Consider the following 24,754-nt stretch of genomic DNA (forward strand, 5'->3'; position numbering starts at 1 on the left):
AAAAAGTGAATTACAGGGTAATTGTACATTTCAGTTTGGCTTTGTGCCTTTAAAGTACACTTGTTGTTATAAATATCTCTGTTTTGTCTTTGATGAAAATATTAAGTTTTCAGAGGGAAGGAAATTATTAGCAGAGTCCGCTGGAAGAGCGTTGTATTGAGTAAAATGAAATCATGTACGGATCTTGGTTTTTCTACATTTACACAACTTTAGAAATCCTTGGTTGACTCAGTTTTGTTTTATGCTACAGTTTTTGAGTGTAACTCTGTTCAGAATCGTGCTTTGAGGTGTTTTCTTGGTGTGCATAAATATGCAGCAAAGGTAGCTACTGAAGGGGATGCAGGATGGGATCCATGTATTGTAAAACAAAGATGTGAAATGGTGAGATTGTGGAACCGTCTTGTCAGGCTGCCAGAGGAAAGGTTACCTAGGAAAATTATTAATTGGGACAGGGCAAACCATCATCCCTAGTCTAGAGAGGTTTCAATAATATTGTCTGCCTCTGACATGCATATAGTGTTTAGAAATAATCTGCAGTGTAATATAAATTTTGTTAAACAAAAAATGTTTATGAAGATTTCATGAAGATCAGTGGAAACGGGATATATGGAAGAAGCCAAAGCTCAGAAATTATGTTCACTTTAAGAATGATCATACTACAGAACCTTATATTGTCCTTAATTTAAAGAGAAGTCAGAGGTCCCTCTGTGCTCAGTTGAGAACTGGTACTTACCTCTGGCTGTAGAAGTGGGAAGATTTAAAGGCATACAAGAAGATTTACGTTTGTGTGAATTTTGTGATCTCCAGGTTGTGGAAGATGAATTTCATTTTGTTTTTCATTGTCCTTTATATGGTGATTTAAGGAATTCTCTTTCTGAATCAATTCAGGTAAAAAAGCCTGATCTATTTTGGAAATATGAAGGTGAGATTCTGTGTCGGTTATGTGGACATAATGTTTTTCCTTTTGCAAAATTTGTAGAAAAGGCGTGGTATTTGCAGCAAAGTATTTTGTACCCTTCTACCCAAACTATTTTTTTTATTTGTATGTGTCCCTATTCTCAGAGGTTTTGTTATGCTATGTATTATGTCATGTGGTTATCATGGATGTAATCATGGAATTATTTTATGTATTATTTATTGTTCAGTGTCTAATAAGCCCATAAGGGCTGGGCACCAATTATGGTGTTTGACACTTAAATAAACAGATCAATCAATCAATCAAAAAAAAAAAAAAAACTCAAGTGAGGTGTCAGTGTAATGGTCAGGATTTCACCTCTATTTTGATATTAGAGGAGTCGGCTGTTTACATGCAAAAGTAGAAATTATGGATAATATGCGGAGAAATTGTAATGTTCTTTGGTCATGCCACTCTTTTAATCTGTTGGCCCTGCGGTGTCTCCCTGGCAGAGCAGGGTTGCTTTTGTGACTACTGACCTGTTGAACACTTTGCAACCTTAAGGAGCTTTTATTCTTTTAGCCTTACCTGTTATGATAAAGTTGATGTATTTATTTCATGCAGTAGGCTAGTCCTGATTGTACAATTCTGTTATTCAAAACTTTGTCTTGCTGGTTGTCTACTTTTGGGACGATAAAGTTTGTCTTATCTTAAATATGAACATTTGAAAAGATGCAACACCAGTTTGTGGGTATCTATCGGTGTAATGATGTGTTTGGACCAGTAATTTCACTGGATTTATTTCGTCTGGACCTCTAGGGGTCCAAGAACTGTCAGCAGTGTTTCTGTCTCAGGGCACCGGTGGCTTAGTGGTAGAGCAGGCGCCCCATGTACAAGACTGTTGCCGCAGTGGCCCAGTTTCGACTCCAGCCTGGCTGCATGTCACTCCCTTTCTCTCCCACCTTCACGCTTGTCTGTCCTATACATTAAAGGCTAAAAAGCCCCCCCCCCAAAAAATAAATATCTTTAGCAGTGTTTCTGTCTGGATAATAGAGTGCTTCAGGGATAATGTTTTTTGTAGGCTATTGCAGAAGTTAGCTGTGCTGGTTTTCATTAAAAAGCCTATGGGATTTATCCATTGGATTATAGTGATAGAAAATAAGATCTGTGACAAACACAGGTTTATGATATTTGCATGTTTTGTTTAGCAAGATAACCCTCATAAATGAACACCACTTTCATGATTATTGAAGCATATGTGCAATCACCACACATTAAAAGCTAACATAAGGCTATAAATGAACTGCACCACAGTCGCATGACCAGACAACCCCACCACAGCATGGCTGTAAAGTCATGTTCAGTGTGGTAATGTTCTGTAGTCTCATTTAACCACTTGTTGGCAACCGCCTATTTTAAGACATGTAAAAGCTTCAAAATTCACAAATACGGGATTTACTGATGTATTAGAACAAAACATGAACGTCTCTTGAGCTTGTGTTAACCACAGACCTTATTTCAGGCATCTAATCTGACAGAAACATTTATTGAACCTGCTGTATTTAATACAGCAAATACAGCAGTCGTTTACATATTATACATAATTAAATAAAACCTTGCAAGAACTCGCAGGTGGGTAGTCAGATTTCTGAGTTTATAAACATTGCACTTCTTTGCATAGAGGGAATCTTAAAACCTTTAATAAAGCAAAACTAAATACAAATATGAAACAAATGTCCAGTAGTACAAAGAGTTCACAAACACATAAGTTACTATCCACACAATGTAGCAGAGAGAACAAGTAGATTGCAGTTTGATGTCATTGCTAGAGATAACAGCTCATCTTAAACTCAACATTGCCTTTAGATAGATTCATATACAGATATAGATGTGTCAATTATGAAAGATCAAACTGACCCGTTTCAGTTTGACTGTTCTGAAGTGTTATTTGAAATACATACATCACATTAACATATTCTTTATTCTGTTGCAGTAACAGTGAGGCAGTGTGGCATTTTCTAACATCAGTATCGCTGATACAGCATAACATCAACTGGCTCAAATGTGATATGGTTCCCCAGCTGAAGTACACAGAAAGTTCTGTCAGATCCATTCAACAGCTCAAGTTACAGACACAAGTATATGCCTTCATATTGGCATTTAGCAGATGGAATAAAATGTGAAGCCCTTTTGTTGTGTTCAGCAGTTATGAATGATAAATAAGTCCCATCCCAAATCCAGTTACACATCTGACCATAAAGCAAAGATAAACATCCATACAGTGCTGCTGGGTTGCGTCTATGAGCACAAAGCAGCACATAGGGCCCAACAAACATAGCAGCTAGTTTATTTGAGGCCACAGTCATACATGCAAAATGTCGACATACTATGCAACAATAACAACATATTCCAAAGAGGGAAGAAAGGAGGACACATGTTTATGTAATAACAAGAAAGCAAATGTTGACCGTTACTGCTAAGAGCTAGGAACAAAAGCTGCAGCATACTGATGCATCTTTTCACAAACCAACCAAAACATGCCTTTAAATGCCTTCTCAACATACAGTAGAACTTTTTTCTACAATAAATACGATCTATATATTATTCAGATGTTTAAATTTTTTCACAGCAGCACACACTTCATCAAACTCAATATCACCTTTGAAGTTTGTACCAAAAGTATATCAGACACACAAATGCTGTATATATTGATAATAAAATAAAATAAATTTAAATGCTGGTCTACAACATGAATCTGTGTTAGGTATATGGATTATTTCCTACTGAAACATCTCATGCACAGAGAGCTTTCAGTATTTGTTGAGAAGTTTAAAAACATGTGTTTGGATGAAGATGCCAAAAGCTTGATGTGAATGATATTCTGACCTCACTAAATATAACAGCAATGAACAACATTCACTAGTTTATGTATCCAGAGGGAAACATTCTTAGTCACATAGATTTAAATACATAAAGGGGTTTAGGGGGTGGGGTGGGGTTTGTTATAAAGGGCAACAATAAAAAATGTAAAATACAAATTAAAAACACACTGCACAAATCAGATATTTCACATTTTGGTAGGTTTAAACTCACAGGAAAGCACATCCACAACTAACTGTCTCATGGAACACAAAAAAGGGTCCAGGCACTTTCTCTGTAAAAAGTAGGTCAGTTCAAAGCTGTAAGGAAAGCTTAAAATAGGAAAATTTACAATATTAGCAACAATTTCCTCTTTTAATACCTCAGCTCTGCCTCCATGCTGAGGCCTCCACATGTCTGTGTGTCTAAGCACAGCCAAAGGCTGCACCCATATGGAAATATACCTCAGTGTCTTCACAAAGGGTTGAACATTCCTTTGTGCATTTAGTAATATTTCACATTCAATATCCAGACACAGCAGACAAATTCTAACTATGCACTTCTATTAAAATGGAGAGGCTGATATGCAGTATGGTGATGAACTTATAGATATATTTACAAATGAAATGACTGGTTGTGATCACAGAGAGAAACACGTCTACCATTCATGCCATGATTCAGTGCATGTCACAAAAAAGTGACAAAAAGTGTAACAAATGCTCTTGTGAGGAGTAACTCATGGCTTACAGTTGATAGATCTTTTGCAGTGTTTTGAAGTTACAGGCTTTCACAAACTTTCTGAGAATACTCTCAGAGCACTCCGATCTTCGCCTAAAACCTTTTTGTAGGGGGGATTAGCTTAGGACTGATTTAGTAAAGTTCTCAGAGCAACTCTGAGCAAGGAAGGGACAGAAAGTTTTACTTTAGTAGGGTTGTGTGGCTGACCCCATTGCTAGGTATGACATATTCTTTTAACAGATGTCATTGGTTGTCACAGACATGCCGCTTTGTGAGCCTGTGTGGATACCCAGTGGAAATTAAATGAACTGCATCACAATATGAGACTGTAAGTGTTGTTATTGTTAGTGTGGTCACTGCTAAGGGAAGGTTGAAACAGACAAAAGTCATCGCTGCTGCACTGTTGCATTTTTCCAGTTTTAAAAGTACATTAGTGTTGTGATCATTTTATTTCTGGCGTTATAGCGTTATTTTGTTGGGTGGGAAATGTTTGCATATCCCTAATTAAATCGTCCACAAATATTCTCCCTGCACAATCTCATCTGTCGCATTTAATTTATTCACTGTCATTCTGTGTTTAGAGACTATTTCTCCTACCTCTTTGTGTTTCCACCATTTTCTCCTCTGCATAAGAAACTCTTAAGTTTCTTAAAAGTTCTCCTTTCTACTCCTAACATTTTTTCACCTTAGGAGCCAACTTAAGGTCTAAGATGCTTTGTGAATAACTTTTATCTTTACAAGGACCTAGTCTTTTTCTTAGAATTTCATCACTAGGAGCAACTCTTAGCACTAGGGAGCTTTGTGAATTTGGCCCCAGGTCTTGAACCAAAATCTCAACCAAACCACACTACCATTTTATAGCCCCATGATCTTACTAAAGGAGCACAAAAATATTTGCACTTTGACCTTTACAAATAAGTCTGGAGAGTAACACCACAAACTGTAAAAAGAAAGGAATGAATCCTTTGTGAAGACACAGCAGTGAACATATTTTCATATACCTCCCATTACTGTAGATATGTACAAAATCATTGCTTAGATATACTTAATATTCAATTTTGACCTCTTCAATATTTGTATATTCAAGTTATTAAATATAATAAATTGCTACAAAGAAACTGATTACAACCTAAGTAAATATGTAGACAACAAGTACTGGAAAAAAAGCCAAAGATTTTTATTGGATCTATCAGACTGTGTATGCAAATATAGGTTTTATTTTCAATAAAATATGCCATATTTCCATTTGGGAAAATCAGCTTGACTACCATTGCTGTCCTGGACAAACCAGCCAAGAAACCAGCCAAGAAAGTGTTGCAAGCTAAGGTGCATCTTCCACAGATCCAACATGCAAACTAATACTGCAGCTAACAGCAAAGGAATGGCACAGTGCGCGCACACACACACACACACACACACACACACACACACACACACACACACACACACACACAGAATTCATGGAATTCAGCCAATGTTCACCACCACAAATAATAACTATTGTACGCAGGACTTGAGAGTTGGAGGCATAGATGTTAAGAAACAGTAAAAGAGTCCAAATGCACTACAAACTATGTGCAAAGGACAGCGATACTCTGAAGGCTACACAAGCATCAATCTGTTGTTGGAACTCCAGGGGCCCGTTGCACAAAAGTAGGATTCAGACATCCAGGATAAATGACTGAGCTGAGTTCAATGAATCCAAAAAAAGAGCGTCCAGGCTTAATTGGTTGCACAAAGACCAAGCCAGGATGAGCAAGACACGGATTCATCAAGCCAGGTGAAACCAATCCTGGATCAGTGCACGCACGTGGCTTCCTCAAATAGACCCCGCCATCGACCACAGATTCACCGATTCACCATGGCAACAAGAGTGGCGTACTTCTCCCCGTCTGAGGCAGAAATCCTCATGGAGGCTTACAAAGAGGTAAAGGATCAAATCAAAAAGGAAGGCAACACCGCCGCAGTTATAAAACAACGAGAGAAAGCGTGGCAAAGTATTGCAGACCGCCTGAATGCGTAAGTAGAGCACAAGTACACACTCACTGCTCCGCTGAAACCATCACAATTACAATCCAAATAGTTAATTAACATCTCCGAATACATAGTTGTACTCTGATTATGAATCAGTTGAAATTGTAAGTGAAATTGACTGCAGATGTGAGTGAAATTGTGTAAATGTAACTCCATCAGACTGTATATCTCTTTGATAAATAGATGCGCTCACTGACTTAATTGAATTTCCCTTTGGGATAAATAAAGCTCCTCTTATCTTATCTTATCTTATCTTATCTTATCTTATCTTATGTTTGCTCCTCATTCTCCATGCTCCTCTACTGTTTCATTATATGTATGCAAGTGTGTGTAAGAGTATGTGAGTGCATGTGTGTGTGTGTGTGTGTGTGCGTGCGTGCGTGCGTGCGTGTGTATGCTGATTGATCAGAAGAATATATATATATATACATATATATATATATATATATATATATATATATATATATTTGTGTGTGTGTATAGATTAAACATGACTGGGCCAAAACGGACATGGCAGCAAGTCAAGATTAAATACAAGAACATCCTGCAAAATGGTAAGTGCCCTGACTAATACTTAACTATGCACAAGCATACATTGTACCCAGAAGGTGCCTGCTCACACACTGTCTGTACTGTTTTAGCAGTCAAAAAAAACAAACCCACAAGCAAGGCACGGGTGGTGGGTCACCATCAGCTGACCTCACCCCAGCAGAGGACATAGCCTTGGCACAAAACAAAGGCAGGCCTGTGCTGGAGGGGATCCCTGGGGGGACAGACACAAACATATGTCCCTCCCAAGATGCCACCCGCTTCATACAAGGTACATTCTTCCATCTCTACATGGGACATACATTCATATCGAATCCATTTGGACTATCTGACAGCACTGTCACACTGTTGGAGCCACCAGCACCAACACACATCATGGCTGTGTCAAGAATGTCACTCTATTTATGAGGTTGTGATGATGAGATTTTGTATTGACAGGTGAATTCTCTGGTGTGTTGCTGGAGGACAGGGGGTATGCCTGCCAGCCTTTTCTCCTCACACCATACACAGACCCTCAGGAAGCACAGCAGGCCTATAATCATGCCCATGCCAGGACAAGGGCCAGGATCGAAATGACCTTTGGCCTCCTGAAGGCACACTTTCACTGTCTTCACCACTTAAGGGTCAGCCCTTTGAGGGCATGTGACATCACTGTGGCCTGTGCTGTCCTCCACAATGTGGCCTGCCTGAGGAATGAGAGGGACCCCATCACACATGGACTGGGACAATCCTGCCATCTTCCCTGATGACGACAGTGGTTGGCTGGTCAGGGACCAATATGTGTTAAATTATTTTAGTTAACATGCATACTTTAAATTTAAGTTAAATATGTCCTGCAGTGGCAGAGACGCATGCTGTGAATTTCAGTTAAATATGGCCTGCATTGGCAGAGGAATTTGTGTGTTTTTTTTTATTCAATTTAAATTGATTTGGCCTCTTTTTTTCGTTTTTTGTGCTGTATATTGTGTGTATATAAACTTGCAGGGAGGCTACTGCATCCATTCATTTGTCTGTTCATTTGTTGTGTATGGATGTGTCCTGCATTTATTTCAGTGTGCAGACACGCGGGGTGTATCATATACAGACCTTTGAATGTGTATTTATTCTTGTGGTGTATAATATGCTTTGATTCCGTGCTTTCTCTCTTGTAGAGTCACTGTGTGACTTCAGTTTTGAAAGGAGCTGATGGTTTACTTGCTTTGATTTATCCTTATTCAATAAAGGAACATCATGTTACTCTTTGATGTGTATTTATATTTATATGGGATGTGTATTTTATATATAGTCTATGGGAAACTGTAAATTATCTTATGATTGCAAAATCATCTAAAATCATCATTTATCTAAAATGATTGCAATTAATGATCACAAATGTTTAAATAATCACAGTGGGTCTGGTTGAATGTGATAACAATGTGCAGTAGGTAGTGGAATAACTATTGGTTTCTGTTTGTGGTGACTGCTGACTGAGATAAGGGATGGGATTACATAGATCCTGGAACTTAGCCTGGTCTGGAGCAGGCTAGCTCCACAGAATAAATCTCCATGGTAACTTATGTCATAACATATCCCACTGTCCACTATCCCGCTTTTGTGCAACCAGATCACAGATAAATTGAGCCAGAATAACCAAGATATCCCGGCTTAACCCCTTATCCTAGTTTTGTGCAATAGGCCCCAGATTGTAAATGAAAAATTCAAACAAATATTAGGTCAACCAATTGTCAAGCATTAAACGCCAACAGTGAACACAAGCACCTAGACCTGCTTGATCTATCCGTGTTTGTAGGCTTTTCATCTACATAGCAGCAGTGTCACTGATCCAAGGCCCATTTTTTTCAGTTTTTCATTTTAAAACAAAATCTGGAAATTTATTGGCGATTGAAATTTCAGACTTTAACAATACAAAAATACAATACAAAAACCCAGGTGAAAATCAGATAACAAAAATACTGTTTGCATCACAAGTACTCCATAGTTCAACAGCTGCACTATCAATATTTTTGTATAATCAGTAAGCCAAATGACTATGTAGTATGAAAGGGGTCACTCACAGTGACATATCCACACAGAAATATATCCCAATATCCCCTCAGCTCTATGCACTCTTTAGTGTCTTTTCACTATTTAGATTTGACTAGTTTGGTTCAGCACTCTCATCAGGCTTGTTATCAGCAGTATCCTGCAGCTTTTCCCCACTGTACACTTCAGACTGGTCCAATTAGAGACTAGCTGGTGAACATAGTGAAACATATGGCAGCTAAAGAGACAGATTCTTTTTTCCTCAAGAGTTGGTTTAGACCAAAAACAGAGCTTAAAGGAGAGAATGTTGGACTTACATTCATCAGGTTGCCATAGACATGACTCCTATTAAGGCTTAATGTTACTCTGTCTGCTGAATGTGTAATGGAGTAAGTTTACTAACATGTTAGCCAAATCAACTTCTCAAGGCCATATGTCAAACATTAGCATTTCTAGCTTGTTGATTAATGCAGCTCTAATTAATAATCAAAGTTATGGTAGTTATGCTAGCTACTAGTTATCAATGATTTTGGAGCTTAAGACAGCAGCTAGCATAAGAACTGTTTTTGTCACTAGAAGACCTCATTTACTTGATGCAGAAAACACTTTGAATGTGAATGGACATATAATTCCTGTGTAACTCAGGTGACAAACTGAACATGAGGAGCCTCATCCATGGTACAAGTCACAATAGGATCATGATGGGAGATTTGGGACAATGTCAGCTCAGGGCCTGTGTCCACACAGCATTTTTTTCTTCTGCAGAAAATTGGTGGCAGGTCACTGGAGAGTGTTTCATCCCAGTGAGCACTTTTTTATTAGTGACACACTTGGGTGGATTTGTTTCTATGGCAACAATATCTTGACATTAACGTTAGCTAGGTAGCTAATGCAACATTACAATAACAGGGGGTTGATTACACAGTTAAAAACAAGCTTACAAAGGTACGTGATAAATGCACAACACTCACCAGCAACATTCAGTGTCAACTTCTCGATCTGCTCCCACAAATGGGCTTTTCTGTCTTTGCTGTGACAGTAGCCTAGCTACAAGTGCAGCAGTGACATCACCCATGCATTTCTGTAAAGTTAAGAGATTTTTATCTAGAAGCAACTGGAGCAGCCGCACAAAAAAAGCAAAGCGCTCTGAAAAAGATGCTGAGCACAACACTTTTTCTCTAGGCGCCACCTTGCAGCCACTTACACCCTCTCCTCATTGGGAACAATTTAAAAAAGACCTTGGCACTGAGAAAAAAAAAGAAAAAAAAAACGCTGTGTGGACACAGGCCCTCAGTTGTCTCCTTCACAAGCATTATTTTCTAGACAAGTCTTAGAATGCATCTATCAGTTCAAATACCATTTGCAGGGTGGGAAATTAACACCTGTGACCAGCCAAATACTAACATATATACTATGATCACTATCCCAGTCACTTTGGTAGATACTCAGTTTTTTGTCCAATAAAAACTAGGTTTGATAGGTAAACTAGTTACAGTGGTTTATGAAGATTTATAAAGACCACCGGCCACTGTGGCCAGTGGCCAAAAAATTGGTTACCTTCCTGTTCTGGTCTTGCATGCTGGTACCAACAATCCGTATCAAAACCAAAGGAACTAGAGAGATCCCAAAGACAAATGCAGGTTACTGGTGATACAAAAGCCTGTTGATTCAAACAGATTAGTAGCAACAAAAGGCAAGTTTGGATTTATGCCCTCATCCTTTACCTAGAGCCCAGTGAGGTCTACAATGGCCTTGATGAAAATGGTGTCATCTCGTATGTAGGAGTTCTTAGAGTCCAGCTTGGAGAGTGGACAGAAGAGTGGGCAACCACTGGCGATGTTCATATCACTGACAGGCCTCTGGAAGGATGAGGAGGAGATGTCGGGCCTGAAGGCATCAATGATGTGCTCCCTGTTGTTCTGGTCGAGCAGCATGAGGGTGACCTAGGTACAGAAGTTAACACTGTAGCCTTACAACTGGTCTGACAGAGCAGAACTTATAGTCTACAGCTTGATGATACTATCAGGTGTCATCAAGCTCTATTAACAGCGGATTAAAAATTAATAATGGATCACAGAAAGAGTAAATTAAATAAGTGAAAATATTGGTGCAATAATCCACAAAATGTGAAGCAAAGTATAAAAATAACAACAGAAGAAACCCTCATGGTACTTGTGGTTTTCAAAATTATTTCAAACTACGGCTAAATGCAGCCAAATTAGCAACTGGCAATATATATGTGTGTATATATATATGTATATATATACAGTACAGGCCAAAAGTTTGGACACACCTTCTCATTCAATGCGTTTTCTTTATTTTCATGACTATTTACATTGTAGATTCTCACTGAAGGCATCAAAACTATGAATGAACACATGTGGAGTTATGTACTTAACAAAAAAAGGTGAAATAACTGAAAACATGTTTTATATTCTAGTTTCTTCAAAATAGCCACCCTTTGCTCTGATTACTGCTTTGCCCACTCTTGGCATTCTCTCCATGAGTTTCAAGAGGTAGTCACCTGAAATGGTTTCCACTTCACAGGTGTGCCTTATCAGGGTTAATTAGTGGAATTTCTTGCTTTATCAATGGGGTTGGGACCATCAGTTGTGTTGTGCAGAAGTCAGGTTAATACACAGCCGACAGCCCTATTGGACAACTGTTAAAATTCATATTATGGCAAGAACCAATCAGCTAACTAAAGAAAAACGAGTGGCCATCATTGCTTTAAGAAATGAAGGTCAGTCAGTCCGGAAAATTGCAAAAACTTTAAATGTGTCCCCAAGTGGAGTCAAAAACCATCAAGCGCTACAACGAAACTGGCACACATGAGGACCGACCCAGGAAAGGAAGACCAAGAGTCACCTCTGCTTCTGAGGATAAGTTCATCCGAGTCACCAGCCTCAGAAATCGCAAGTTGACAGCAGCTCAGATCAGAGACCAGATGAATGCCACACAGAGTTCTAGCAGCAGACCCATCTCTAGAACAACTGTTAAGAGGAGACTGCGCGAATCAGGCCTTCATTGTCAAATAACTGCTAGGAAACCACTGCTAAGGAGAGACAACAAGCAGAAGAGATTTGTTTGGGCCAAGAAACACAAGGAATGGACATTAGACCAGTGGAAATCTGTGCTTTGGTCTGATGAGTCCAAATTTGAGATCTTTGGTTCCAACCGCTGTGTCTTTGTGAGACGCAGAAAAGGTGAACGGATGGATTCCACATGCCTGGTTCCCACTGTGAAGCATGGAGGAGGAGGTGTGATGGTGTGGGGGTGTTTTGCTGGTGACACTGTTGGGGATTTCTTCAAAATTGAAGGCACACTGAACCAGCATGGCTACCACAGCATCCTGCAGCAACATGCCATCCCATCTGGTTTGCGTTTAGTTGGACGATCATTTATTTTTCAACAGGACAATGACCCCAAACACACCTCCAGGCTGGGTAAGGGCTATTTGACCAAGAAGGAGAGTGATGGAGTGCTGCGGCAGATGACCTGGCCTCCACAGTCACTGGACCTGAACCCAATGGAGATGGTTTGGGGTGAGCTGGACCGCAGAGTGAAGGCAAAAGGGCCAACAAGTGCTAAACACCTCTGGGAACTCCTTCAAGACTGTTGGAAAACCATTTCAGGTGACTACCTCTTGAAACTCATGGAGAGAATGCCAAGAGTGTGCAAAGCAGTAATCAGAGCAAAGGGTGGCTATTTTGAAGAAACTAGAATATAAAACATGTTTTCAGTTATTTCACCTTTTTTTGTTAAGTACATAACTCCACATGTGTTCATTCATAGTTTTGATGCCTTCAGTGAGAATCTACAATGTAAATAGTCATGAAAATAAAGAAAACGCATTGAATGAGAAGGTGTGTCCAAACTTTTGGCCTGTACTGTATATATATATATATATATATAGATTCTCACTGAAGGCATCAAAATTATGAATGAACACTGAAAACATGTTTTATATTCTAGTTTCTTAAAAATAGCCACCCTTTGCTCTGATTACTGCTTTGCACACTCTTGGCATTCTCTCCATGAGCTTCAAGAGGTAGTCACCTGAAATGGTTTTCCAACAGTCTTGAAGGAGTTCCCAGAGGTGTTTAGCACTTGTTGGCCCCTTTGCCTTCACTCTGCGGTCCAGCTCACCCCAAACCATCTCGATTGGGTTCAGGTCCGGTGACTGTGGAGGCCAGGTCATCTGCCGCAACACTCCATCACTCTCCTTCTTGATCAAATAGCCCTTACACAGCCTGGAGGTGTGTTTGGGGTCATTGTCCTGTTGAAAAATAAATGATCGTCCAACTAAACGCAAACCGGATGGGATGGCATGTCGCTGCAGGATGCTGTGGTAGCCATGCTGGTTCAGTGTACCTTCAATTTTGAATAAATCCCCAACAGTGTCACCAGCAAAACACCCCCACACCATCACACCTCCTCCTCCATGCTTCACAGTGGGAACCAGGCATGTGGAATCCATCCGTTCACCTTTTCTGCGTCTCACAAAGACACGGCGGTTGGAACCAAAGATCTCAAATTTGGACTCATCAGACTAAAGCACAGATTTCCACTGGTCTAATGTCCATTCCTTGTGTTTCTTGGCCCAAACAAATCTCTTCTGCTTGTTGCCTCTCCTTAGCAGTGGTTTCCTAGCAGCTATTTGACCATGAAGGCCTGATTCGCGCAGTCTCCTCTTAACAGTTGTTCTGGAGATGGGTCTGCTGCTAGAACTCTGTGTGGCATTCATCTGGTCTCTGATCTGAGCTGCTGTTAACTTGCCATTTCTGAGGCTGGTGACTCGGATGAACTTATTCTCAGAAGCAGAGGTGACTCTTGGTCTTCCTTTCCTGGGTCGGTCCTCATGTGTGCCAGTTTCGTTGTAGCGCTTGATAGTTTTTGCGACTCCACTTGGGGACACATTTAAAGTTTTTGCAATTTTCCGGACTGACTGACCTTCATTTCTTAAAGTAATGATGGCCACTCATTTTTCTTTAGTTAGCTGATTGGTTCTTGCCATAATATGAATTTTAACAGTTGTCCAATAGGGCTGTCGGCTGTGTATTAACCTGACTTCTGCACAACACAACTGATGGTCCCAACCCCATTGATAAAGCAAGAAATTCCACTAATTAACCCTGATAAGGCACACCTGTGAAGTGGAAACCATTTCAGGTGACTACCTCTTGAAGCTCATGGAGAGAATGCCAAGAGTGTGCAAAGCAGTAATCAGAGCAAAGGGTGGCTATTTTGAAGAAACTAGAATATAAAACATGTTTTCAGTTATTTCACCTTTTTTTGTTAAGTACATAACTCCACATGTGTTCATTCATAGTTTTGATGCCTTCAGTGAGAATCTACAATGTAAACAGTCATGAAAATAAAGAAAACGCATTGAATGAGAAGGTGTGTCCAAACTTTTGGCCTGTACTGTATATATATACACACATATACAGATCACCCAAACATTAAAACCATGGTTCAGTCCGACTGGATCAGCTGCAGTGTGCCGGTAATTTGTCACAGACAGCGGGTAAGGAGGCGGAGATGGCAATATGGCTAAAAAATCAGGTAGCCAAAAACGGAAAGAAAGGAAGCTAAGAGAGGAGAAAGAAGCAAAGGGTCGACAGTATGTCACCCAGTTTGTTAGTGGTTCATGTGGTGGAAAGTTATGGAATATTAACGTTGTCCGTGGTCTATAAGCTAACTCACTTTTCTACCCACGTTAGCTCATATTTCTGAAGAAAACTCTGGATTTTTACATTTCATTGTTGTTTTACTTAAATAATCAATACAGTCAAATGTTTAGCAAGCTGCTCATATTCAATCAGTTGACCTCTCCTCTGTCAAAATGATGCCTCATTCCGAACAGATATGTCAAGTGCAGCAGCAGCAGCAGCAGCAACAGCAGCAGCAGCAGCAGCTGTCTGTCAGCCCCCAACTCCACCTGCCCCTGAACCAGTACACTCACATGAGGAAGGAGGTGAGCAGCTGTGTGTTGAATTTATAATAATGATAAACTTTATTACAGACTCAAATGTCAGTTAAGAACAAAAAACAATATACACAAAAGATATAAAAGATGAATCTCTTACTTTGGAAAAGATTAATTAAAATAAATGAAATAAAAATTGTTCTGTCTATCACTGAAATAGAAGAACTGCAGTAGGAACAGAGGAGAAAATTTGTGGTGTGTGCAGCAGGCTGCTCTCAATCCAATCAGAGAAATGTTTACATATTCTGGAAATAAGAAGAAAAATAGATTAACGACCATATAGCCTCATATATGTATTTTTTCACCTCAAATCCAATGCCATCACCTGTGAGTCCCCAGTTTTGGAGATAAATTAGACCTACAAGAGGGAGACAGTGAGCAGTGGGGGATTGTTAGTGAAAATCGCATTTTCTTTTGTTATTTTTGGTCAAATCACTGAAAGCACCTTTAAGTAAAACAAAATGGTGGGAGGCCACCTGAAACGGTGACTATGATGCTATTACAATAGTTAAGCTACATTATAGGAAATACTATATAATTTATGTATGTCACGTACACTCTACAGAGCCAGGTCCAGGATCCTCTTCAAGTTTGTCAGGGAGGAATGTGGAAGTGGAGGAAGAGATTGTTCTTTTTTCACAAATATGAGAATGATAGTCAAAAATACCATCAAAATACACAGTTTTATGTAAAATAGCATCAAAAATTTTCGACGGCCTCCCAGCCAGCTGTGTAAGGAGCCCAGTAAAAATTGTTTTCATGGGGCCCAAAATCCCTGGCAGCGCCCCTGGTTGCCAACACCAGAGCAAACAGGCCTGACGTGTAGGGTAGTTGTGGCAGGCCTCCTATGAGATCGGAGATTGGCTGCGTGCAGTCGGTTCCGGATTGTCTGGGCAGAGAGCCATCAGCCACATCATCCTGCAAACCTTGCTTGCAAATCTGTAGAAGATTGCCGACAGTTCCTAAGTGCTGACAGGATGAGGAAACGGTCTTCGTGGGGTGCTGTCTTCGTGGGGTGCTGTCTTCATGGAACGCCCACACCATGGCCTGTCTCTGACATCCCCTGTTATATGGAACTTGGCCTTTTAGTTTACTAGGGCTCACTCCAAATAATGCCGCAACTTGGTTTTGTGGAACACCAGCTTGAAGTTGCCATATTGCAGGGGCCCTATCCAGACCAGTCAAATGTGGCATGCCAATTCTTGGAGCAGACACCAACTGACCACTGTAGCAGGGCCAATGTTCACAGGTGCTGATAATCAGGTGCCTGATTGACACCTGATTGTCAGCACCTGGGAGTACCAGAAGCTCAAAACAAGAGTCAATAGCAACAGAAAAAAAAGATGTTTGGCAATGGCAGAAAAGATTTGGCAATTTTTTCATGGGCACAACTCATATACTCAGCTCTGCTGCTCAACCCACAAATTCATGTTCCTTACAAATGTGGTACCATTTAAAAGGGTAATAAATAGGCTTTTTAACTGCCAAGAAGCATTGTTACCACAAAGAAATAATCTACCAAACACAAATTTCCTTACTTTTTGGGCTTAGTTTAGTTTTGCTGATGTTAAACATGTTCCTCGTTTACTTTAAATCATGAAGAATGTTCAACATTTTTGGTTGCTCTGTTTAGTGTGGAGGCATGGGAAAAAACTAAACTTTCTTTGCAAATTCAAGGTAGCAGTGTTCGACATAAGCAATGGCCCGATGGCCCGGGGCCAATCAAAAAGTATGTTGGTCAAGTTGACTGACCAGTCACAGGCCCACTCAGGCCAGTGACACTATAAGGTTTTTTTGTGTGTTTGTTTTTTTAACCATGCCGCGCGCGACAGGTCAGAGCTCAGTGAGATGTTCTATGCTAAGCATGCCCGAGAAGCTAACATTACCTCAGTAGGCTAATATATATCAGGCTGTCAGGGGAACAACTCCAGCGGATTTTTTCCCCACTTTTCTTGAGTCTTCAGTGGATTTATTGGGCTTTTTGGCCAAAGGTGCCCTCACCTTTGCCTGTGCAGTGAAATGCCGGAGGAGGGGGAAACGTGCCATTGTGCTTGTGTGTCTCCACCAATGTGGACGCCGCACACCGCTGCCAGGTATATTTCTCTCCAACGTGCGTTCACTGACCAACAAACTGGATGAACTTCCGCGACTGATGGTGAAAAACGGAGACTTTTCTACATCTGCAGTTTTGTGCTTCACGGAGACGTAGCTGTGTGGATCGATACCGGAGTCTGCACTGCAGCTGGCAGGCTTCCAACTCTTCAGAGTGGATCGTAACACGGAACTCTCCGGCAAAACCAAAGGGGAAGGTATCTGTTTTCCTACTTACAGTGGCTGGTGTAATGACGTGATAGTGATCCAGCAGCACTGCTCTCCTGATCTGGAATCTTTTTTCATCAACTGCAAACCTTTTTACTCCCCCCGTGAGTTTTCTTCATTCATTCTGGTGGGTGTTTACATCCCACCGCCGGCCAACGTACAGTAGGTAGGCTACAACGCACGCTCGCCAACCAGATACTGTGTGGAGCAGACTTACCCAGACTCCTTAGTTATTGTCCTTGGCGACTTTAACAAAGGTAACCTCACCCATGAACTCCCCAAATACAAACAGTTTATAAAATGTCTGACCAGAGAGAAGAATATCCTGGATCACTGTTACACAACTGTCAACAACGCCTATCACGCCTATGCACTGGGCCACTCTTACCACGCCACCGTCCACCTGATTCAATCATACAGGCAGAAGTTAAAGCTCTGTAAACCTGTTGTGAGGTCATCTAAGAAGTGGAGCAGTGATGCTGTAGAGGATCTTCAGGCGTGTTTGGACACTACTGACTGGGGTGTTTTCAGGTCCGCCACCAATAGTCTGGATGAGTACACAGAGGCTGTGACATCATACATCAGCTTCTGTGAGGACTGCTGTATACCATCACGCACTATGGTGAGGTATAATGGAGTTAAATGAAATTAAATTAAATTAAATGGAGTTTTATAGACATTTTTTTTCTCTCCAGTGAAACTCTGAAGTACTGGCCTGGGGGACCAGTGGGGAAATTTTACATTCAAAGAATTCTTTTAAGCAAAAGCACCAACACCACAGGGTAGACATACTCTGTTACAAGCAGTGTTGCCACAGTTACTGTGAAAAAGTAATCTGATTTATGATTAGGCTACTGATTACTCATTTAAAAAGTAATCTAGTTACTGTAATGATTACTTGATTTTATAAGTAACTAAGTTAGATTACTAGCTACGTAATTAGTTACTTTTGGCTGCTGGCACTGCCGCCTCAACATAAAAATGACAACCAGTTTTACTTATACTCACTTTATTTGAAAAGCATTTGTAACACATGTTTAAGGTTGTTAATGTTTTTATAAAACATGCAATAAAATAAAGCCAGTCTTTCTTGACCTCACTTAACATAAACACTTATTTTTCTAAAATAAATAAATAAAATAAAGCCAGTCTTTCTTGACCTCACTTATCATAAACACTTCTTTTTTAAAAAAAAATAAATAAATAAAATAAAGCCTGTCTTTTTTTTTCTTTTTTTTTTTTTTACCTACAAAGCCTATTTAACAGTAACTGTAACAATGAACAAAATCTCACTCGACTTTCCTTTTGCTCTTTAATCTGTAAACTTTGTTTAGGCCTAATCTACCTGCCCTCAACATATTCAGATAGTGTCCTAGTGAAACAGTGGAGAGGGGCAAGTAAACCAGTGCTTGTATCTCATTAACAGAAGCTTCTCAACCCTCTTGTCATTAAGTCTGTTCCATCTAGGCGTGAGCAGACCAGACTAAAAAGCCACTCCACAGGAGTGCTAGACGGGGTTGGAGTGTTATACTTCAAGAAAGTGTTATTTATGTTTGAAAACTGATCCAAAATATGAAGCTCATGCCCTGACCTCAAGTAGTCCATGACTTCCTTTTCTGCCAAGTAGGTCTCTTCTGGCTCTGTCTCAAAAGCGAAAAAGTCCATGTCACCTTGGCTGGCAGACATGGTGGGCACACTGGCAGGGCTCTGTGGTGCTGCTGGTGCAGAGGCAGTTGTGCGACACTCTGATGTCAGAAGCTCCTTTACTTGCTCCCTCCTACCTTCATCTCTCAACCACTGGAGTTTGAATTTTGGACACTGACAGCTGCGAGAAGGGCATCTTTGTTGTCCAGCACACCAGCAAAACGAGTCTGGATAGCCTGAAAAATATAATTTGATATGTTTCTTATTATCTAGTTGTAGCCTATAAGGCCTACTATTTATTTTGTCATACAGTTATTTGCAAACCATGCCTCATGTGGGATTAATATTATGGATTTAATTTTTTCGGTTATTTACTGACTCTTTATTTGTTTTAATCTTCTTTTGCAGTAATTTTTGACAACTATTATTTCTACCACCGCGCAGTGGGCTAGCTGTGGTCTTTATTTTGTGCTACTGACAACCTACATACTGCAGTATGGAGTGACTCTGTTCCATGTTCATGATTAGTGCAATACAAAAAAATGTAATTGGCTTAAAGATGGAACATACCTGCACTATGGCATCTGGAAGACCTGTAGTCATTTTGGAGAGGGCGTCTTTCACAGCCAAGGTCTTCTGCATGAGAACTTCAAGTGTGGGTCGTAAAGTCTCATAAGGACGATCGGACTTGTAGGATGTCCATTGCTACAGTCAGAGGCTTCATGGCGGTGCAGTACTCATGCAGGAACTGGTACTCTTTGTCTTTGAAGCTCTTGACTCCCAGTTTGGTGCACAGAGTATTCAGGTCATTTATGGGGATTTCTGTGATTCTATTTACAGCACCATAAAAGGAATTCCACCATGTGGATGTCGGTACTGGGAGCTTTCTTTTGTTGACTTCCTCTACTGTTTCTGAAGCAAGGGTAGATCAACTTGCTTTGGTCCAAAGAGCTGTACATTTCGCTGCACTGCTCCTATACACAACCTTGCTCTCTGCATTGGAAGTAAGGTATTTTTCCACATCACTTGTGGAAATGATGTTAAAGGGCCAGTGTGTAATATTTGGCATGGTTTATTGTCAATATGAATCTGAATCTGAATATTCTACCCATTAATATGTTTATATAAGTCTATAATCGCTATAAAATAAAATTTGTTTTGTTTTCGTAGCTTTATAATTATGCTTTCATCTATATATATATATATATATATATATATATATAGCAAGGGCCTTGCTTTAGAGAGACCGCCATCTTGCGCCGCCATGTATGTACGGCAGACCGAGCGGACAATCCAGCCAGCCAGAGAACGCGTTTCGCGTGTATAAATAAACCAACGAAGACAGCGGGAGGAAGGAAGGAGGAGGAGGAAACAGCAGAGTGTGTTAGTAGTTCGTCGATAGAGAGCAGTGAAAAGTTTTTTTAGTTATAAAGTTTGCAAATGGACCACACTTACCATGCAACAGGAGAGAATGAACCTGAACCGTCATCTGTGAGGAAAAGAAGACGCAACTTCACTCCTTGTGATGCACTCTCTGCGGCGCTTTTCCTCCTGATGATATATCTCCCCAACGATGGTAGCACCGAATCCCATTCTGTGCATTCAGCCTCTCTTCTCGCCCGCTCAGCATCAAACACATGGAGTTCCTCATCTGTATGCTCCGGCTCAAACAGGTATGGCTCTGGGTCTGTGACCGCTACAAGAAACTCTTCAAAATCGCGTTCAAAGTCGTCCATTGCAGCTGCTATAGTCCGGAGATATTGCTAGGCTAAATAAACAGCTGAGCTCTGTTTACCGGCTATGCTTTCAGTCAGTGTGCGGGCTGGAGGTTGGTGGAGCAGAGAGGGGAGGGGGTCCCCACTCGGTATGGTAAACGAGAATGTGTCTATGGAGTGTGTGTGTTACGCTAGAAGAGGCAGAGTTTGGGACGGAGTCTTTTACCCCCTGGAGTGTTACTGGAGTTTCTGGAGTGCTCAAATAAACTGGCCTTCTTCCTGAACGCTCCTCTGGTCTCCTGCTCGTGAGGGATTCATTACAATATCGTAACATGGTTTAGATTTCTAAATAAATATTCACCTCGTCACTAGATAGACCTACTCCTGAAAAACTCGTAAGCAAGGCTTTTTGTCCCTACGAGGCCACCGTCATTTACCCGACGGGAGGGGTGAGCGAGTGAGCCCTGCAATCTAGAATTTGACCACTGATGTCACTGTTTTCAACCCATTTTACACACTGGCCCTTTAACGGTATGTGAAGCACACCTGTAGTGTGGGGGAGAGACTTTTATTCTCAGCTGAGAGGATTTCAGACAGATCTACAAAAGTGACAACATCCGTGGGAGTGGACTCTTCCTCCTCCGTCTCATCATCGGACTCTGTGATAGGCTGATAGACTTTAAAAGCCTTGACAAAGTTTGATCCATTATCAGTCACTGTTGCTACTACTTTGTTTATTAGTCCATATGAAGAATGAATGTTTTCGATTTCTGCACCAATAACATCATATGTGTGCCTACTGCAAATTCTCCTACATGCTAATGTGGCCTTGTTGCGCTCTAATGTGGATCTATTGATCCAGTGGACGGTAACTCCCATACAGCTTCTGTTGTTAGCAATCCAAATGTCCGCCCTAGATTTTTCTCCATCTCCGCATATTCCTTGTCCAAGTAGGAAGAAAAATATGTGTGGCATGTGTCTGTGAGGCATTTGTAGTTGGGACCTTGTTTATTATGGCACAGAAAGAGGGCGAGTCAACAGTGTTAAGGGGCAGCATTTCCTCTACAACATACCACCCGACCAACTTCTTCAACTCTCCCCCACTCACTGGCTGTGGTTTTGCAGCACTAAAGTCCAGCTTTTGTTGTTTGGTGAGTGGGTGACCTCCTGCAGAAGTCGAGGCCGAGGCTTTGCTCGCAGCTCTCTGAGGTACTTTCTCTGTGAGCTTGACTGTGCTGTGCTGCGATTCCAAATGTTTCTTCAAATTGGACGTTGTGTTTTTGAAGCAGGATAGCATTTTGTTGCCAGCACAGAGTGTACAATGAACATTAATATTCTTGTTATCCTTAATTGAAACAAACTCAAAATAATGGCTGTATTTCCAGCTAGAAAATGCGTACCTCTCATCTTGCTCCATTGCTATGGTTGTTTAAGTTTGGTTTGGGGTCGCGTGTTCAAGGTGAGCTCTGTCGCTACCGACAGGCTCGTTCTCAAGATGCACGTGTGTGACTGCGACAGCTCACACGTGCATCTTGAGAACGAGCCTGTCGGTAGCCTCCAACGTCACTCCCGGAGACGGAAGAAAACAGCAAATAATTATACCACGGTCTTTACCTTGAATGATGCCCTCATCTCCCTATCCTCAAGACCTATATATCAACAATGTCATGTGACTGACCTTAGGAGGCTTGGCTCACCGCCCATAAAACCACCCCAGTGAGCACACCTCCTCCTCTTGCTGGAATGCCTCAGCCCGTTCTGAGTGACAAGAGATGGTGATGGTCATCGTTAGGTCTCATAGATCCATAGTTATAGGCATAACTTACGATCTATTTCGACCTCACTCAGACCGTCGCCACGGTCTTTACTTTGGATGAACAGTACCAGCGGTGTCGCGAAGAACAGAGGACTCCACCACCTCACAACCTCGCCCACCTGCTGAGAGTAACACGGCCAAACCCAGTGGAGCAAGGGATGCCACGTTGACTCTGCAGAACCTGGAAAAGGTACAGGAAGTACTCCATGTTGCAGCTGCACAGATTTCTGAAAGAGGAACCCCCTTCAAAGCAGCCCAGGAAGTGGCAACACTTCTGGTGGAATGAGCTACCACATGGCCCGGGACGGGGATATCTTGACCAGAATAGGCCTCAACAACAGTTTTGACAATCCAGAGGGACAAGCACTGTTTAGATACAGGGTGGCCCACTTTCTTGCCACCAAAACAGACAAACAGCTGAGAGTGTGAGCGCTGCAAACATAAGCCCTCAGTGCCCTCACCGGGCACAAAGAAAGCAGGCCAGCGCCCTCCTGTAGCAGAGCCTGACTGGGTTGAAATGCACTGATCTCAATCACTTGATTCACTGTTTGAGGGTTCACCACTTTAGGCAAAAATGAGGGGTTAGCCCATAAAGACACACCCGAGTCACCAGCCTTCCATCTCAAACAAGACTCACTCACAGACAGAGCATACAGTTCACTCACTTTCTTGGCCTAACACACAGGTAAGAGAAAAGCCATCTTATGGGACAAAAACTTAAGACTAGTCTGTTCCATGGGCTCATAAGGGGCCTGCATTAGGGACCGTAGCACCACAGGGAGATCCCACGATGGAGCCCTGGAGGCCCTACTTGGTCACACCTGGTACGCCCCTCTAAAGAACCGAGAGACCAAAGGGTGTCTCCCTACTGTAGTGCCCCAGTCAGCCTCATGGAAGAAGGAAATAGCAGCGGTGTACACCTTCATCATCCTGGGACCCCTCTCTGAGTCCAAAAGGGACTGCACAAAGCGAAGAACCAGCTCAATTGGACAAGTGAGTGGATCCACCTGGTTGTTGCAACACCATGCAGAGAATACCTTCCACTTCTGGTCATAGTTAGCACGAGTGGAGGGAGCCCGGGCATTGCCTAGGGTTCTCAGGACAGCCTTATCTAACCCCTGAGGGAGTGACTGAGAAGGGGCCAAACCCAAAGCTGCAGAACCTCCTCTGGGATGCCATATCTGACCCCCCACCTGGGAGAAAAGGTCCATCCTGACCGGCAGGGCCTACAGCTGACCGTGAACCAGGCTAAGGAGTACTGGGAACAAATGCCTCCTGGGCCACTTGGAGGCTATCAACAGCACCCTGTAGTGGCCCAGGACAACCTGGTTGAGTAACAGAGGGATCAGAGGGAACGGCGGAAAAGCGGAAAACAACCCTTCCGGCCATTCTTGAGACAGTGCATCCAAACCCAGGGGAACTCCCTGACCTTCCAGGGAGAACCACATCCTGCAGTGGGTTGTCTCCGCCGATGCAAAGAGGTCAGTCTGCTGTATCGGGTCCCTAGGAGGGCTATCACCTCTGGGTGGAGCCTCCACTCTCCTGGGGGAGGACCAGTCCTGGACAGGAGGGAGGAGGAGAGCCTTCAATGCAAGGTGCACCGCCTTCAATTCCAGAACGTTGATGTGTTCGCCACCCCCCTCTGAGGGGTGAGGGATGCCATCATTGTGAGGGAGTTCAGACAAAGACCCACAAAAACTGCCTGCTGCCGCGGTTCAAGGTTGCTTTTCTTCACATTTACCTTGAAACCCCAAGGACTGCACATGTGAGATCACTCTGTGTGTCTTCTATGATTTGGCTGTGGGATGGAGCACAAATCAGCCAATCATCCAAGTAGGGAAGGATCTTGATCCCCGACAACTGGAGAGGAGGCAAGGCAGCCTCCACCACCCTGGTAAACACCCAAGGTGAGAGGGAAATCACCCAATTGTCCAAGTAGGGAAGGATCTTGATCTCTGACAACTGGAGAGGAGGCAAGGCAGCCCCCACCACCCTGGTAAACACCTAAGGTGAGAGGGAAAGGCCAAATAGCAGGACCCTGAACTGATAAGCTTGGCCTTGGAAGGCAAAATGAAGAAAGGGTCTGTGATCTGGATAGATGGGTACGTGGAAGTAGGTGTCCTTCAGATCCACTGAGGTGAACCAAGATTTCCTCTTCCAACACCTGTGCC

General features: G+C 41.9%; 1 protein-coding gene across 1 annotated transcript in view; it reads right to left on the reverse strand.

Moving 5' to 3' along the window:
- Positions 1–2,515: 2,515 nt before the first annotated feature.
- The window catches only part of traf2a (Tnf receptor-associated factor 2a), a 185,055-nt gene continuing 162,816 nt past the window's right edge, over positions 2,516–24,754 (reverse strand). The window contains exon 10 of the mRNA XM_049578795.1: positions 2,516–11,040. Within this exon, the coding sequence (XP_049434752.1) occupies positions 10,822–11,040 (219 nt within the window). The 3' untranslated portion in view covers positions 2,516–10,821. The remainder of the gene's footprint in view (positions 11,041–24,754) is intronic.

This window comes from Epinephelus fuscoguttatus, linkage group LG6 (assembly GCF_011397635.1).
Source record: "Epinephelus fuscoguttatus linkage group LG6, E.fuscoguttatus.final_Chr_v1".
NCBI lineage: Eukaryota > Metazoa > Chordata > Actinopteri > Perciformes > Serranidae > Epinephelus > Epinephelus fuscoguttatus.